The following is a 14,678-nucleotide window of genomic DNA, read 5'->3' as shown; positions in this document are numbered from 1 at the left end:
TCATAAAGATTTAGAGATAGCTTTGACAAAAATGAATATCTGCTTGGAGGAGATTCATAAATACTTGAACGTCAACAAATTAAAACTAAACGTATCTAAAACAAAAGCCATGATTCTGACCACAGCATATAAATATAAATATATAAACATAAATTACTATTCTTTGGAAATTAATAAAGAAAAAATAGAATTTGTAACCGAAATTAAATACCTGGGATTCATGTTAGACAACTGTTTATCTTATAATGCACACTTCAAATACATAACTGAAAAAATATCAAAGAAACTTACTTTTTTACTCGAATCTCTTATCATTTGTCAGTTTCTTCCAAGGTCACTATATTTAACACAATCATTCAGCCTCATTTCGAATATTGTAGTACATTACTATATGGGTGTGATCAAAACAAAATTTCGACTTTACAAAAACTACAAAATCGTGGAATGAGAGTCATATTGAAATGTAATCATTATACAAGCATAAAGTTTATGCTCGACGCATTACAGTGGTTATCAATAAAAGAAAGGTTCTATAGATCAGCAATGATATTTATTTTTAAGACTATTAATAATATGTTACCATCTTATTTTGATGAATTCATTATTTATCGTGATAGTACTCACAACTACGAGACAAGACATAGTTATCTTTTTTACTTGCCAAGATGCAGATCAACCAGCTCAATGAAAATATTGTTTTATAAAGGTTTAAACCATTTAAATAAGCTGCCAAGAGACATAAAACAAAGCGAAAGTATTTATATATTTAAATCTAAACTAAACAACTATATTAAAACAAACACAATTTTGTAGGAAAAGACTCAATGATGCAGAACATCAGTAGTCTTAAACCTTAACATTTATTATCATGTATCAGTATGTTTTAAATTGTTAGTATAGTCTTATCTAAGTTAGTTAACTTTGAATTTTATTTCCTTTTCTATTTTATTTCTCAACATTGTTAGGTTACAGTCATATGTATGACTCTAGTTATTAGTTATTATTATTGTTGGTTAAGGACATATTATTATTGTTTACTGATTTATTATTATTATTGTATATTATTATTATTATTATTATTATTATTATTGTATGTATATTAGGATTTCCTAAACAAACGTATTCATTCATTCATTCATTCATTCATTCATTCATATACTATAAAATACCGTTTGAAGTGTTTTCAAAAAGAAGTAAAAATTCACCATTTCTTGGATCTATATATTTTAATAAATACATAAACAATGCTCAAGAGGACCATTGTAGCAATATGGTAGTGCATATGTCAAGGCCATGTTCATAAACTTACTCCCAATTAGTATGCAGAGTTCAACAGAGTATGATGACATTGTAAACCAGGTCACTTATAGATCAGCAAAATCAGTAAATAATGCTAATAGAAGAATTATTACGCAACTTAAAATTATCAAATTGTAGTGGAGTAAAAAGCATATCATATGAATTTCATGGCAGTAACAAAGAAATTATAAAATAATTCCATATTACGAATACCTTCCATAATACGAATACTGTCTGTACCAGGTAAGTCACCTCAAATGGAGTGAACCGTCTGAGTATCTCAAACAAACGACGACGTAATCCATCTTGAGTTTATTCAGGTTGAAGCCTGGCTCCCTTCCCCTTTTAACTGGTGTTTGTCAGAAAGACAAACGGGTCATGACTGGTGTTTGATGGTGGCATGAAAGTCCTCAGACATCCATACCGCCCTTCGCTGTATACCCCTACCTGGCTGGGGTGAGATGGATGAAGATATTATTCATCTGTTAACGGAGGGCATAGGGGCCTCATTCGACAGAGTGTCGACAGAGTGCCTTCTATATCGGGAGGGGTCGTCTACAGCGTAATCTATAGCTTCCCTGGCTAATCTCAAACAAACAAAATCAATTCCAACTAGTCACTGGCTCTATCCGCAGTTCATTCAGTAGGATGTTCACTGCGCCACCTGTAGACAAAGTCCGGAAACAACTCCACAAACACATATTCTGGAGAAGTGCATATGACATGCCCAAGTTCAGGTGAAAAAGACCTCACCTGTTGTCTCTCATGTGAACCTACGACTTTGTAGGTCCGTCGAAATTCTGTCACATGTACATACAAAGTCTTAGGTTCACATGAGAGGCAAGAGGTATGGTGTTTTTCACCTGAACATGGGCATGTCATATGCACCTCTCCGGAATATATATTTGTGGAGTTGTTTCCCGACTCTGTCTGCAGGTGGCGCAGTTGATAGAGCTTGAGACTATATTTTATAGTTGGAATTCATTTTGTTTGTTCGAGATACTCAGACGATTCACCTGCCTGGCACTGACGAGAAGCAAGTATTCCGAAACCGGTCTATTGGTGTTCGTCCCAACCAAATGAAATTAATTTGTGCTTTTTATTTATAGGAAGTTACTTGCGACGAATCTTCCAAATAGAAGATGTTGCACAGGTGTCTGATGGTTTTACTTTAGCTTTCTGCGTGGCATTAGCTGGGTTATTTGTTCTTTTTCCGTCTCGCATCCGCCACACATTCCTACAAAGTCACAGGTTCACATGAGAGGCAGGGAGTGAGATGTTTTTCACACGAACTTGTTTTTTCATTTTTAGCTAATCCCACTATTGCTATCTTAAAACAGTAAGACCTATAAGATCAGTCAAACTGGAAAAAAGTTTCCTATTTTGCAATGCAACGTTTCGTTCATTAGATTTTATCATCGACTTTACCTTTTTGACTATGCACCCCTAGTTTTTTTCATCGATTTATTCAATCGATTTCATCGATCAAGTTATGTAAATTTTGTCCGATTTGATACATAATCACATTCAACTGTAGTGTGAATATACCAGAAGAGATTAAATGAAACAAAACTGAAGAATGAGTTACTTATCCGTTTCCAAAATCTGTAGATAAAACCTACCTCTACAGATAAGGGTCCCTGCGCTACCAATATGGTTTCCATGGATATGCCGAAACTAAATTCAGCCAGCTTTGTTTCTTTTACTTCCTGTTCTGCGTGTCTCAAAATCTTCATCTCTGCATCCATAAGATTGATGGTTGCCAATAAGGATTTAGCGTTTTTCAAAATGCTACCATCCAGATGCAATTCAGATGCAGTTGCATGTATCAAATAACCGGGCGTTTCAGATCTCAACAGCATTGCAGAGATGTTGTATACATGTACAGCCATGAACTGAAGCAAAAAAAAACTAGAGAAACTGCAGAGGTGAATTATTTTGTTTTAGAACATAGCAATAAAGACACTACATTGAATATAGAATTTGGAGCGCTTAATTCATCTCAATGTATCTCTTTCATTCACATGCACATATCTGAATATCTACAATAATAATGATTTGAATGATATAAGTACTGCTGAAATAAAATAGAATTGAATTTCTATTCCATGGCTGTCTTGAGAGTACAAAAAGTGAAGGTTTCGCAGACACTTGGTTACTTTTTGTATTGAAACCAATTTATCAATTTGTTGATATTATTTATCTATCCTTTGATAATGCTTGATTTGTAAAATTGAAGTCGTAGGAATTCATATTGGGCAACAATTTGATATCTAGTCCTAACTATTGAATAGCATGTCTTAAGGAATCATAAGCAGTTCAGAATTGATTCTCAGTACAATATTCAAACAGGAGCGTAGATATTACTATATGTATACTTACTCATAATATCTATGTGCACGAGTTGTAAGTTTTTAGTGGTAACAAATTCAAAATATGAATTGTTACAACTTGCCACATAACAACAACTTGAAAAGACACCCTTACAGCTTTTTCCAACAAAAGCGCAGGGCTCATAGCATTTACTAACTTCTACTACTTGACCAGTCCAGCAATGGTTTTCAACCAAAAAGTAACCAAATAATTCAAACATGGTAATAAAAAATATCAACAACTCACTTGTGCAAAACTTGTTATGAAATGAGGAACTTTATTGTCCCGAAAATCAATATCACTTTTAGTTTGGGGAGAATATTTTGTTGATTCATCCACATTTTTTGAGCTCAAATCTTTGTTTATTCTTACATCTCTAACCACCAAAGTTACCAGCTTTGTTAATTCAGAATTCAGAAAACTGCTTTTGATGCTGATTTCATCCACATGCTGAAAACATATTGAATAAAAAATCACAATCCCTTTAAAAGTGATTATAGGAACCAATGTTTCACAGTTTGATAATCTGATTAATGCATCTGACATGAACACTTACAATACTGAAACCATTTTTGGAAAGGCTAATATCACATAATTTTAGGTAAGGCATGCCTATTTTTTTAATTTTCAGAGAAACGTCATATTTTCTCTGAAAATGCCAAGAGATAATCATAGGGAGGATCCTGAAAAAAAATTGTTTGAAAATGAAACGTGAAACCACCCCATAAGGAATGCATACCATGACACAGTTAAAAAAAGAACACATATTATAATCAGAAATATTATGAAACCACCCATGTTTCCATTAGTGACAAAATGAAAACATTGGATATAAACATTTATTCAAATCAAGTATTGAGGTTATTTTTAATTTTGACAGATACTTGACACTTCTTCTTCTTCTTTTTTCATCAATGGCTTCAGCTGCCAGAACTATCCAGCCAGGAGTTCCAGGAACACGTTGCTACTACAGGTGGAGCCCACACTAAAGTGGATCTGAGTTGTACCCAAACCCCACCTGGTTTTGCGCTATTTTGGTCTGTCTTGACCACTACAGCTTTATATTGGATGCAATCAGGAATTTGGATATGGTTTGTATGTTAGATAGTGATATATGTTTGAAAAATATATCGTGGAATGTAAGAGGCTGAATGGTTGAAGGAGGGATGCTAAGAGAGGCATGAAGTATTTGTATATTATGAGAATTATTAGGGCAGGCAAAGAATATATGTAGAAGAGTCTGTATTTCCCCACATTCGCAGCGGTCATCATCAACTATCTAAATTTTATGGAGATGCGCTATGCGCTTTATTGAGGGAATGAGTGCTCATAATTCTGCACATATTTACAATTTCTTTACGAGAACAAGTAGCCAGATCCTTGAACCATGGAGTTTTGTAAGGTTGTGGTACGGAGGAAAAGTAAAGTTTGGCTTTGAATTGTCCGTCCCCGCTATATTGATTGGTCCAGTCTATCCAAATATTATGTTTCAATAATGCTTGAAACTCTCTATAGTCTGCTTGAGGATGATTAGAGAGTGGATGATTTCTTCCAATATTGGCTATATCATTACCCTTGATGTTGGAATGACTAGGAATCCATGCCAAATGTATGCTGAATCCCTTTGCCTTTGCGACGGCTGTGTATATCAGTTGTCTTGTACGTAATGAAAGGTAATCACTGTTTGCCGATATAGTTGACCGGGAAATTTTTGCCAGGGCGCTTTTTGAGTCGCTAAAGATAACTGCGTGTTTGAGATCGTTGTCCACAATATATTGTACTGCTTCTTGGATGGCTGTTATTTCAGCTGAGCATATTGAAAAGAAAGATGGTAATCGTCCAGAATGGTTTAGGTTGTGTGAAAAAACTCCAATGCCAACATTACCGCGTTCATCTTTAGATCCATCGGTGAAAAAATATGTGTGATTGGCAAATTGTTGCTGGGCGAGTCTGAGAAAATCCTGGTGGTTGTCGTTCTCTTTGGAGAGATTCATTTCATGATGGGGAATTGGAAATATTTGACCATGTAAACTATAACGGTAACACGGAAAAGTGGGAAGCAACAAAATATCTGGGATGTGGGGTATTAAACTGATATATGCAGTAAGGATGGGGGGAAGACAATTGAGCAGTTTTTTCTTTGAATGCTGCAGCAAATTCGAAAGTTTCTCGAGTATTCTTAAAAAAACTTTTTCCTTTTTTAAAGAGCGCAGAAGTCGTGTTACAGCCACTTACTGCGTGCAGTAACAAAATGTGGGTTTTAGAACGAGGATATTTATCAGAACTTTTGGAAGAGTATATTTCAGTTTTTACATTTGCTTTGCCAACTTTCGTAAAGAAAATTTCTTGTTGATGACAAGTGGCATGTCCCTTCATGAAAAAACTCCGTTAAAAAACATGCGGAGAAGAAGACTCGGTTCCGTTACAACCTTGGACAGAACATGATAAAATAAATTCCTATTCTTATTTTTGGCAGATAATTTTTTAGTATCATTAGTGGTTGACTTTCTTTATTTTCTTTTATTCTGGTGTAGTCATATTCAAAATACTTGTATCCATATCCAATTAAGAATTTTGTAAGTCAAACGAATGTATAAGATCAATGTTATAATTTCAGATGATCCTGGGAATTCCCCTCTATAAATAAAACAGACAAATTAAAAAGTAACCAATGAAATCATAACATTTAATTGCTTGAATTTATACTTCAAATAAATTATTCAGACACTTTATATCCAGGATATTTGTCCTTGTATCTTAGCCCAGTAACTATGGTTGAACTCTCAGGGAAAGCTGTCACACCTCCAAATGCAGTATCGGTTTCTAAAAAAAGAAGAAAGAAATTTTGTTGAATTTGCATAAACTGAATGCAAGGTTCAAAAACCAAAGCATTGTAATGGGACACTATTGTGAGATATTCACTCGACATTTCACAAAACCACAACACACTTTTCACTATACGATATTTGTTTTATACTTGTTAGAAAACGAAACATGGGTTTTCAATAAATTGACTGATTTTAATCAGTCTGAACACATCTACATTGATCTGTTAACTCTGACATCTGCCATAACTGTTATTGACAACTCTCTGGTTTTACAGAGGTTCCAAAACTTTCCATATGACAATATCTTCTTCAGGCGTGTTAAGTACAAATCAGGTATCAGTACTAACTGACGTTAGTATTGAACACTCCTGAAGAAGTTACTGTATGGTGAAACAGGTGCATCTCAGGTTGAACCCCCGCCAATTCATCATTTATTGAAATAGTATCTTTGTCAATGCTACGTATTCTATTGTATATTATGATGAATAAAGTCGAGTTATTATTATTATATACAAAAAAACCAGACAGGTCATTTTTAAATATTATTTGACACTGCAATATTGATCATGTTTTTTTTTGTTTGTTGTATATTTTTAGGTACTGCATCACATATTTTACAAGGTTTGTTGTAGACTTGGTTGTATATTTGACAATCATCTGCAGAAATCTACTGAGGGGAAAGTTCATGAAAAAAATTGATGAATCAAAAATGAGTTATGCAATTCAATAGTGGCATAATTAAAAAAAACAATATTAGTTTAAATCTTTTCTCTGTTCATTGGAACTGATATTATTGAGATATTTACAGAAGTCAAATAATCAGTGTGCTTACCTGGATGGAATCTGTGGTATTCAAACTGAACACTGAGATTTTCCGGCAGCTCAATATTCCTCAATTTGTCATAAGGCGTTGTCGTGTCTACTGGAGTTGCAAAGAAATTTCTAACGTCTTTCAGGGTCTCCAAATGATGCAGCATTGAATTGGGTACTCCATGACCGAGCGCTTCTTCACATTTACACAACAGCGCAAACTTTTGATTCAGATCTGTCAATTTCGTAGAGTTACTTGATGTTCCCAGGACAGAGTGGAAAATACTATTCAGTCTACCGTCAACATCTCCTGAAGGCGTGTAGGATTTTTGTGGTCGAAGAAATCTGAAAAGTTGATTCATAAAATATGTAGTACTTTAGAATAATTCTGGATATTTGACAAAAACGAAAATTCATATTCGAGATGCAGTTGATGTGATGTTTTCTCACTGGTTCCGTTGAGCATCACTGCTTGTTGATGATTAGTGAGATAGGTTCTTATTAAGTGAAGCGGAATACCTCTAACTCCGTAATAGTTTAATTTTTCCAATAGAATCTCATGTGAGACGCAGTCGAACGCTTTCGACAGGTCACAAAGCATCAACGCAGTGCGATTGCCCTGCTCAAGTTCCCCAATCACGCCAGACACGACGTCGAACACTGCATCTATTGTTGAGCGCGACTTTCTGAAACCATATTGTGAGTTGCTGAAAAATTTATTATTCTCAAAGTGGGCATAGAGCTGAATTTTAATTATAATTTCAACCACTTTACTGAATATTGGAATAATACTTATTGGTGTCTGTAGTTATCAATGGCTTTTTCATCACCTTTTTTAAAAATGGGCACTACTTTAGAAGACTTGAAGATATATAATATAAAGGAGACGTCTCATAGTGACCTCCTCGAGAGGATGTACAATGGGTCAGGTTTTTTTTTTTATAAAATGATTCATTAAAATACTCTTGTAAGCTATAATAATAGGGTCTATCAACTAGCTAATTTCTGACTGCTTTCTTGAATTGTACGTTGGTCAGATTTGCACTGGGAAGTGATTAAATAATTTTCAACCATTATAAAGAATGGAATCCTTGATTAATGTTGAGTTTCATGTTTATACATCAAACATACAGTTTCAAGAATAAACAGTGCAACGACAGTTGAAATCTTATTGGCAGCAAAATAATTTCTGCATGATTTCCTAGGTTTGACTTTACAGAGACACATTACTGCCCTTTTCTGTAATATCAACACATATGTTATTTGCGATTCAATTGAAGCGTAGTAAGTAGATGAACAAAGAGATTTTCATTACACCGGAAATTCAACTAACAGAAGCAAACGGTTACGACAATAACGATAACGAATAACGCACGCAAAACGGTCGAAAACGCAAGCTAATCGGTCGAAAACGCAAGCTAAACGATCGAAAACGGACGCAAAACGATCGAAAACGCACGAAAAACGGTCGAAAACGCACGCAAATCGCACAATCGAAACGCACTGTTTCGCGTATAAAACGGTGCGTTTCGATCGTTTTGCGTGCGTTTTCGACCGTTTTTCGTGCGTTTTCGATCGTTTAGCTTTCGTGAAAACGCACGCAAAACGATCGAAACGCACCGTTTCACACGCAAAACAGTGCGTTTCGATCGTGCGATTTGCGTGCGTTTTCGACCGTTTTCCGTGTGTTTTCGACCGTTTTTCGTGCATTTTCGATCGTTTGCGTGCGTTTTCGATCGTTTAGCGTGCGTTTTCGATCGTTTAGCTTGCGTTTTCGACCGTTTTGCGTGCGTTATTCGTTATCGTTTCATCGTTATTGTCGTAACCGTTTGTTTCTCTTAGTTGAATTTCCGATGTAATGAAAATATCTCTGTTCATCTACTGTAGTAAACCGCTTTTGCTGTGTGAAAACCCAACTTGATAGAAATCACCTTCACTGCAAAACATCCGGTGGATATCAAGACAAAAAAAAAATTCCAACACGAAGAGGCATCATGCATGGACAGAAGAAATGACTACAGGAAGCAAAGAAAATCTAGTACAAGGTAATACATACACAATTTGACATTTTTAACATCAACATCAGTAATAAGGCAGAAACAAAAATTGAATGAACTCATTAAATAACCATTAAATTACCCCCACAACACAGTTTTTAGACTATATAGGAATGTAGGCTTTCAGGGCTGGCGTCAATGTTTTAATTGGTTTTCGAGTTTTGCCGTGGTGTTCTTTGGTTACAATCTTCAAACGTTTCAACTGCAACGGCGGTAGTCATCTTCAGTGGCGCGGTCGAAGTACTCTTCTTGACGTATCAACTGGAACTGAAGCTCTCATTTCTGCCACGTCACTTATAGTGCTGATTTTTCGCGCACTTTCTGTAGCGGCGGGTTCGCATGCACTTTCCACGCGATTTGGGTGACATGGCTTCCTACGTGCCTAGTGGAGCACAAAAGTTGCCGATTGGGACAGACCGAGAAATCTGCAGTGGCTGAACATTTTCGAAAATACCGAGAGGCTAGCAACGTCAAAACATTATTCAACAAGAATGTATTTAGATGCCATAGAAATACACAAACACCAAGAGAACTTCAACAGAAAGAAAGAGAGAACATATCTACCGAAGATGTGGCACACAGCATTTGAAAAATGACAAAACGAAGCCATGATACCCAAATCGCGCGGGAAGTATGACCCGTCATTACAGAAAGTGCGCGAAAAATCAGCACCATAAATGAAATGGCAAAAATGAGAGCTTCAGTTTCAGTTGAAACGTCAAGAAGAGTACTTCGACCGCGCCACTGAAGATAACTGCCGCAGTTGCAGTTGATACGTTTGAAGATTGTAAGCAAAGAAGACCACGGCAAAACCTGTAATCGAACCAAAACAATTTTTTGACTACCAGTTTTGTGATAGATTTTTTAACATAACCGATATGCAATTCTCCGAAACAGAAATCCAGTTACCATATAAAGATTTCAAATATAACTTGCAGAACTTGCACTTAAATCCATAACCCCAAATATTAACTTTGAACATAGAGCAACAGATATTAAAAACAGTATTTCTATTCAAGACCACAATTTCGAACCAAAAACACAAAAGGAGATAAAAGGAACACAGTTATTGCAATCACCAAGGACTTTGATATAAACAATACATTTTAATTCATACAAAAAAGAACTGTAGTGACTGTACAAAAAAACCCAACCAATAAATTTCAAACCATAGTAAAAAACACCATCCAACAAGCTATTTCACTCATCAAACCTGAAGACAGATAGAAATACATCAGGTCCAATCCACAAACTCCACAACTATATTCATTCATCAAACTTCATTAACAACATTATCTTATTAGACCAGTGATGTCATTTCTAACAGCACCATCATGTAAAATTTCCAAATTCCTTATAAATAGCATTAAAAACTACACCTACTTTTTATCGTCATTCAGTATCAAACACTCTTACCAACTAATAAAAAACATCTCCAATATTCATCTGCTACCTAATTCTAAATTAGTTTCGCTCCATGTTTTGAATTTATTCCCAAGCATTCCTTCAGAAGATTCTTATAAACTTATAGATGAAATGCTTCTCAGAAAATCATACAAATCCAATAATGCATTCGGACGTCCTTTCAGTAATGTCAGTTTGTCTTAACCAAAATTATTTTGAATTTAATACCACATATAACAACAAAGAAAGCCTCATAATGAGCCCTAATGGTTGGCTGAAAATAGTGCAGTCCTTAATGTTGATGGAACCCAGGCAGTTCAGTTCCTACAAAAAAATGTTACAGTAAAACAGTAAATCATAACATTCCAGGGAAGTCCTGAAACTACTATATTTTGGACTCATACATTCAAATCTCTCATATAGCCTTATATTCTGGGGCCAAGCACACAACTCTGGTAAACTCTTCACCGCACAAAAAAATCATTCGCTGTATGACTAATACATGTAGGAACCACTTTGCCAATCTTGGCATAATGACATTACCTTGTCTATATATTTTTTTTACAATTGTACATCTGACAGCAAGAAAGAATATCCACTAGCATAACATTCAGTATTAAGACAGGATCAATCAACCTTTCTCAAGATTGTCAATAGAACAAGAAAATCCAAATTATATGGGAATAAAATTCTATTACAAAATATGTCAGTTGGAAGAGTTAAAGGATATGAACAAAAAACTGTTTGAAAATAATTCAAAGAAAATGTTGATTAAAAAAACTACTAGGTACTCAATACAAGAATTTCTCGATGAAAAATTTACAGCATTCAACATATCAGACTTTTAATTATTTTATTATATTTCATTTTGTTTAAAGTATATCTTCTAATGTCAACTGGTTTTAACTTGTATCCAATATCGAAATACTTTTATATATTGATTTCAAATTGTTGAAATTTGTGATTTTGATGTCTTTATAGTATATTTGTGTTGGATCATAACATTCAGTTGAAAATAAAATATCTATCTATCTATCTTTGACATCAATAAAGTGTGATTTCTTTTATAGAAATTTCAATTACTATGCTTGGTAAAAATTTATCAATTGAATTTTGAAATGTCTTCCTGATTCCTCAAAATTTTCATTTCACCTAAAACATAAATATTTGAAAACTAAAATAAATTCCTGTGGTAATTTTTTACACAACCGAAACATACATAACAAGAGTCTTTTAATGAATTTCACCTACTTACAGAAAACTGTTCAAAGAATCAATTCCTGTCAATTAAATGTATTGGAAGAAAATAACCCTGCAACATTTTTTTAAATCCCTGCATTTTTCAATTTACAATTTATGAAAGATACTGAAAAACTAGTTGTAGAACTCAATAAGATTGTATGTTTGTGTCTGAGATTAAAGATTATTTTTGGCGTTTTCCTCATAATTTTTATTTAATTTTTTATTTTTTTTAATCCCTCTATGTCATTTATTTTCCTATTTTCAGAGAAAATATATGTATTCCTCACTAATGTAGAGTACTCCCTTGTAAAAATAAAAAATATTGGAATTCAAACAAATCAGAAATTCAAAATATATGCATAAAATAATTTCTCTCAACTTTTTGCATCTATGCGCAGTATCATATTTATTGACTCTAGTTGGTGTCGCCCCCTCACGTACGAAAGTGGTATCTAAGAGAAAGCAATGGCACCCGTAGAGAGGCAGACGCACTTTAGGTTGTTCTAAATCAAAGTACACACCCTTTAGCGGCTAAAGATCGAGCTGTGGAATCTATTTTTGGACCAACTTTTCTGTCGATTCCCTTCTTCTTCTCAGCTTTCGTAGCGTACGACCTCATAAGGACCTGAAATTGTTAAAAATGTGGTTTCTAACAAGTGATAACATGATACAAAATAGTGTTTCTGGACAAGACTGCTAAATGAATCGTGTATTTATCCGGACAGTGACGTATAAACAGATCGTTTTTATCTATATTTGGATTAATTTAGTGAGCATATTTACGTGTTCTGGAGTTAAATGCTGTCCTGTTTTGAAAGCGCCATGCCTGAGAAACGCCGCCATATTTTTCGACTGGATCCACACACGGGGTAATTAAAGACGTACGTTTTGAAGTAACGTAAGCACCTTGCGGATGTGAAGTGAGCAGATGGTATACGGGACGTATGTCGTAGCTAATTTAGTGAGAAACTGTCTTGGATTTGTACCGAGCCGATTTTAGTTCGGCTTGTTGTTTCGTGGTCTCCGCCATTTTGCAGTTGCGATAGAAAGGTGAAAATCTCGGTAAATGTATGGTTTTCGAGTGTGGTTTTAAGATTTAAGTGACGTGCAGTGTTGCTTGTATGTGTTGTGAAGAAAACCATTCAATAATGGATCAGATATGACGCATCCAAACTTTCAAACTAACGGAGCTAGTTTAGAAGACTGCCACACTAATTTCTTTGCCTTGGTAAGTAACTTAAACAATAAAATTTGCACGACGTAGATACTTTGAATGTATGTCAGAAGGCGAGGTTATTTTTAAAGATTTCGCTCTTTCGATTCATCCGGTTTTTCAAAGTTGCTAGTCAAGTTATCTAGAACAGATGCAGGTAACCGTAATGGGTATCCAATTTTAAAAAATCCGAAATGTCAGATTAATTGTTTTGTTTCAGTTCAATCGTACATAAAAATATTGTAAGTTCTCGACTTTTGTTTACCTAATTACTGGAATACATTCAACCGATAAGGGGAAATTGTCAAAGTTGTCAGTTTCAAGTAGGCGATAGTGCTCATTCAAATTCCTGCGAATGTATTCGTTCGATATACTTGTAATAAGGTTGGTCTCTAGAGTAATCGTTTTATCTGTAAAAGCCTGTAGAACATTGCGGGTGTTCCATAATCTCGTGTGAACGAACGCCAGTCCGGTATAGCGGTGTTGCCAGCTGGCGAATGTAACGGACTTGATTCTTCAATGTTTCTCTTCCATGGATATCTAGATCGCACGTTCGCTCCGTTTTGTACGCTTGCTAGACTTGTCTTTTACGAATTACAACGACCTTGGTAGAAAACTTTGTTCAAGAAATAGTTTTACTTTTTGATTAATTCACCTGTTTTGAAGTTTATGTAGGCCGCGCCAGTTTGATAAACAATTTTGTTTTTATTAATTGGGTTCGAAAACAAGCGATAATTTGTACCCGAGTTGCTTGGAGAATGTCTAAAAATAATTCAACTAGTTTCGATTCACGTCATTACATTCTAGAGTAAAGTTTATGATGAATATTGGCTCACTAGACAGGAAGTATTAACAGTTTGTTACTATTCAAATGATACTAAATGGAATTGAAATAACCTTGATTAGACTACCTGCCAATGTTTCATATGGAAATTAGAATTTCTAATAAGCGTTATTGCCAGGATTCACCAAGCTACAGCTTTGACGGTTTGTTTTCAAAAGGGAACCACCAAGATTACCTGCTTCAACACTATCAACAGTAAATTCTATTTTTGAATCGAAAAAAGGTGGCCCTGAATAGAGTTGCTCTTTTGACAATGGTAGTTACTATTTTCATTTGAACAGTGGCGTACTATGATTTTTTTACAGGGTTTTCGTTTCAACAGTCTCTAGGTCACAGATACTGAAAGTTGTTTTGTCGCTTTCATGGAAACCAGAGGGAGTTGAAGGAACATTCGCCAGCAGATTTTTATTTTCATTTTTTCTGATTTTTTCGAAATATTCACACCCACTTTGATTTCATTTCGCCCTTTCTGATTTTATTCAGTTTTAAAGCAGTTTTAGTGTTTCAACTATTTCGAAACTAAGTTCAATAAATTGTGGAAATTATCGACGATTATTTATACTGCAATAGTTCAACTTGTTACAATTTTAAGCTGCCAAATGTGGCTT

The 14,678-nt window shown here is 34.8% G+C and overlaps 3 protein-coding genes across 6 annotated transcripts in view; 1 reads left to right on the top strand and 2 right to left on the bottom strand.

The window, feature by feature from the left end:
• Window positions 1-4,558, bottom strand: part of hob (bridge-like lipid transfer protein family member hobbit) — a 50,349-nt gene extending 45,791 nt beyond the window's left edge. For all 3 annotated transcript variants that reach the window (XM_074171457.1, XM_074171458.1, XM_074171459.1), the window contains exons 1-4: window positions 4,412-4,558; window positions 4,229-4,355; window positions 3,919-4,122; window positions 2,922-3,194 (exon numbers count right to left, since the gene is read on the bottom strand). In XM_074171457.1, coding sequence (XP_074027558.1) covers window positions 2,922-3,194; window positions 3,919-4,122; window positions 4,229-4,355; window positions 4,412-4,470 — 663 coding nt within the window. In that variant the 5' untranslated portion in view covers window positions 4,471-4,558. The remainder of the gene's footprint in view (window positions 1-2,921; window positions 3,195-3,918; window positions 4,123-4,228; window positions 4,356-4,411) is intronic.
• A 1,771-nt stretch (window positions 4,559-6,329) lies between these two features.
• On the bottom strand, window positions 6,330-12,934 carry mRpL50 (mitochondrial ribosomal protein L50). The gene is made up of 4 exons (XM_023163759.2): window positions 12,797-12,934; window positions 12,535-12,638; window positions 7,333-7,655; window positions 6,330-6,495 (listed from the first exon to the last, which is right to left on the bottom strand). Exons 1-4 carry the CDS (start codon window positions 12,854-12,856, stop codon window positions 6,389-6,391), a joined length of 594 nt encoding a protein of 197 aa, XP_023019527.1. The 5' UTR covers window positions 12,857-12,934; the 3' UTR covers window positions 6,330-6,388.
• Window positions 12,935-13,087: 153 nt separating this feature from the next.
• skd (mediator complex subunit skuld) overlaps window positions 13,088-14,678 on the top strand; it is a 148,606-nt gene continuing 147,015 nt past the window's right edge. For both annotated transcript variants that reach the window (XM_074171548.1, XM_074171547.1), the window contains exon 1: window positions 13,088-13,241. In XM_074171548.1, coding sequence (XP_074027649.1) covers window positions 13,173-13,241 — 69 coding nt within the window. In that variant the 5' untranslated portion in view covers window positions 13,088-13,172. The remainder of the gene's footprint in view (window positions 13,242-14,678) is intronic.

Source organism: Leptinotarsa decemlineata, unplaced genomic scaffold (genome assembly GCF_025532065.1).
Source record: "Leptinotarsa decemlineata unplaced genomic scaffold, Ldec_3_MD MMD2_tig00000010_RagTag_RagTag, whole genome shotgun sequence".
Lineage (NCBI taxonomy): Eukaryota > Metazoa > Arthropoda > Insecta > Coleoptera > Chrysomelidae > Leptinotarsa > Leptinotarsa decemlineata.
The sequence above is the reverse complement of the archived record's forward strand: the minus strand, read 5'-3'. Positions and strand labels throughout refer to the sequence as shown.

What these genes read in the sequence shown, in the direction of transcription:
- mRpL50 (XM_023163759.2), bottom strand. Translation starts at nt 12,856, where the DNA reads ATGGCGGCGTTTCTCAGGCATGGCGCTTTCAAAACAGGACAGCATTTA. An exon ending in AGCATTTAACTCCAGAACAC is followed by an intron (nt 12,639 to 12,796) that starts GTAAATATGCTC and finishes TAACAATTTCAG; the next exon opens with GTCCTTATGAGGTCGTACGC. An exon ending in CGATCTTTAGCCGCTAAAGG is followed by an intron (nt 7,656 to 12,534) that starts GTGTGTACTTTG and finishes TCAACTTTTCAG; the next exon opens with ATTTCTTCGACCACAAAAAT.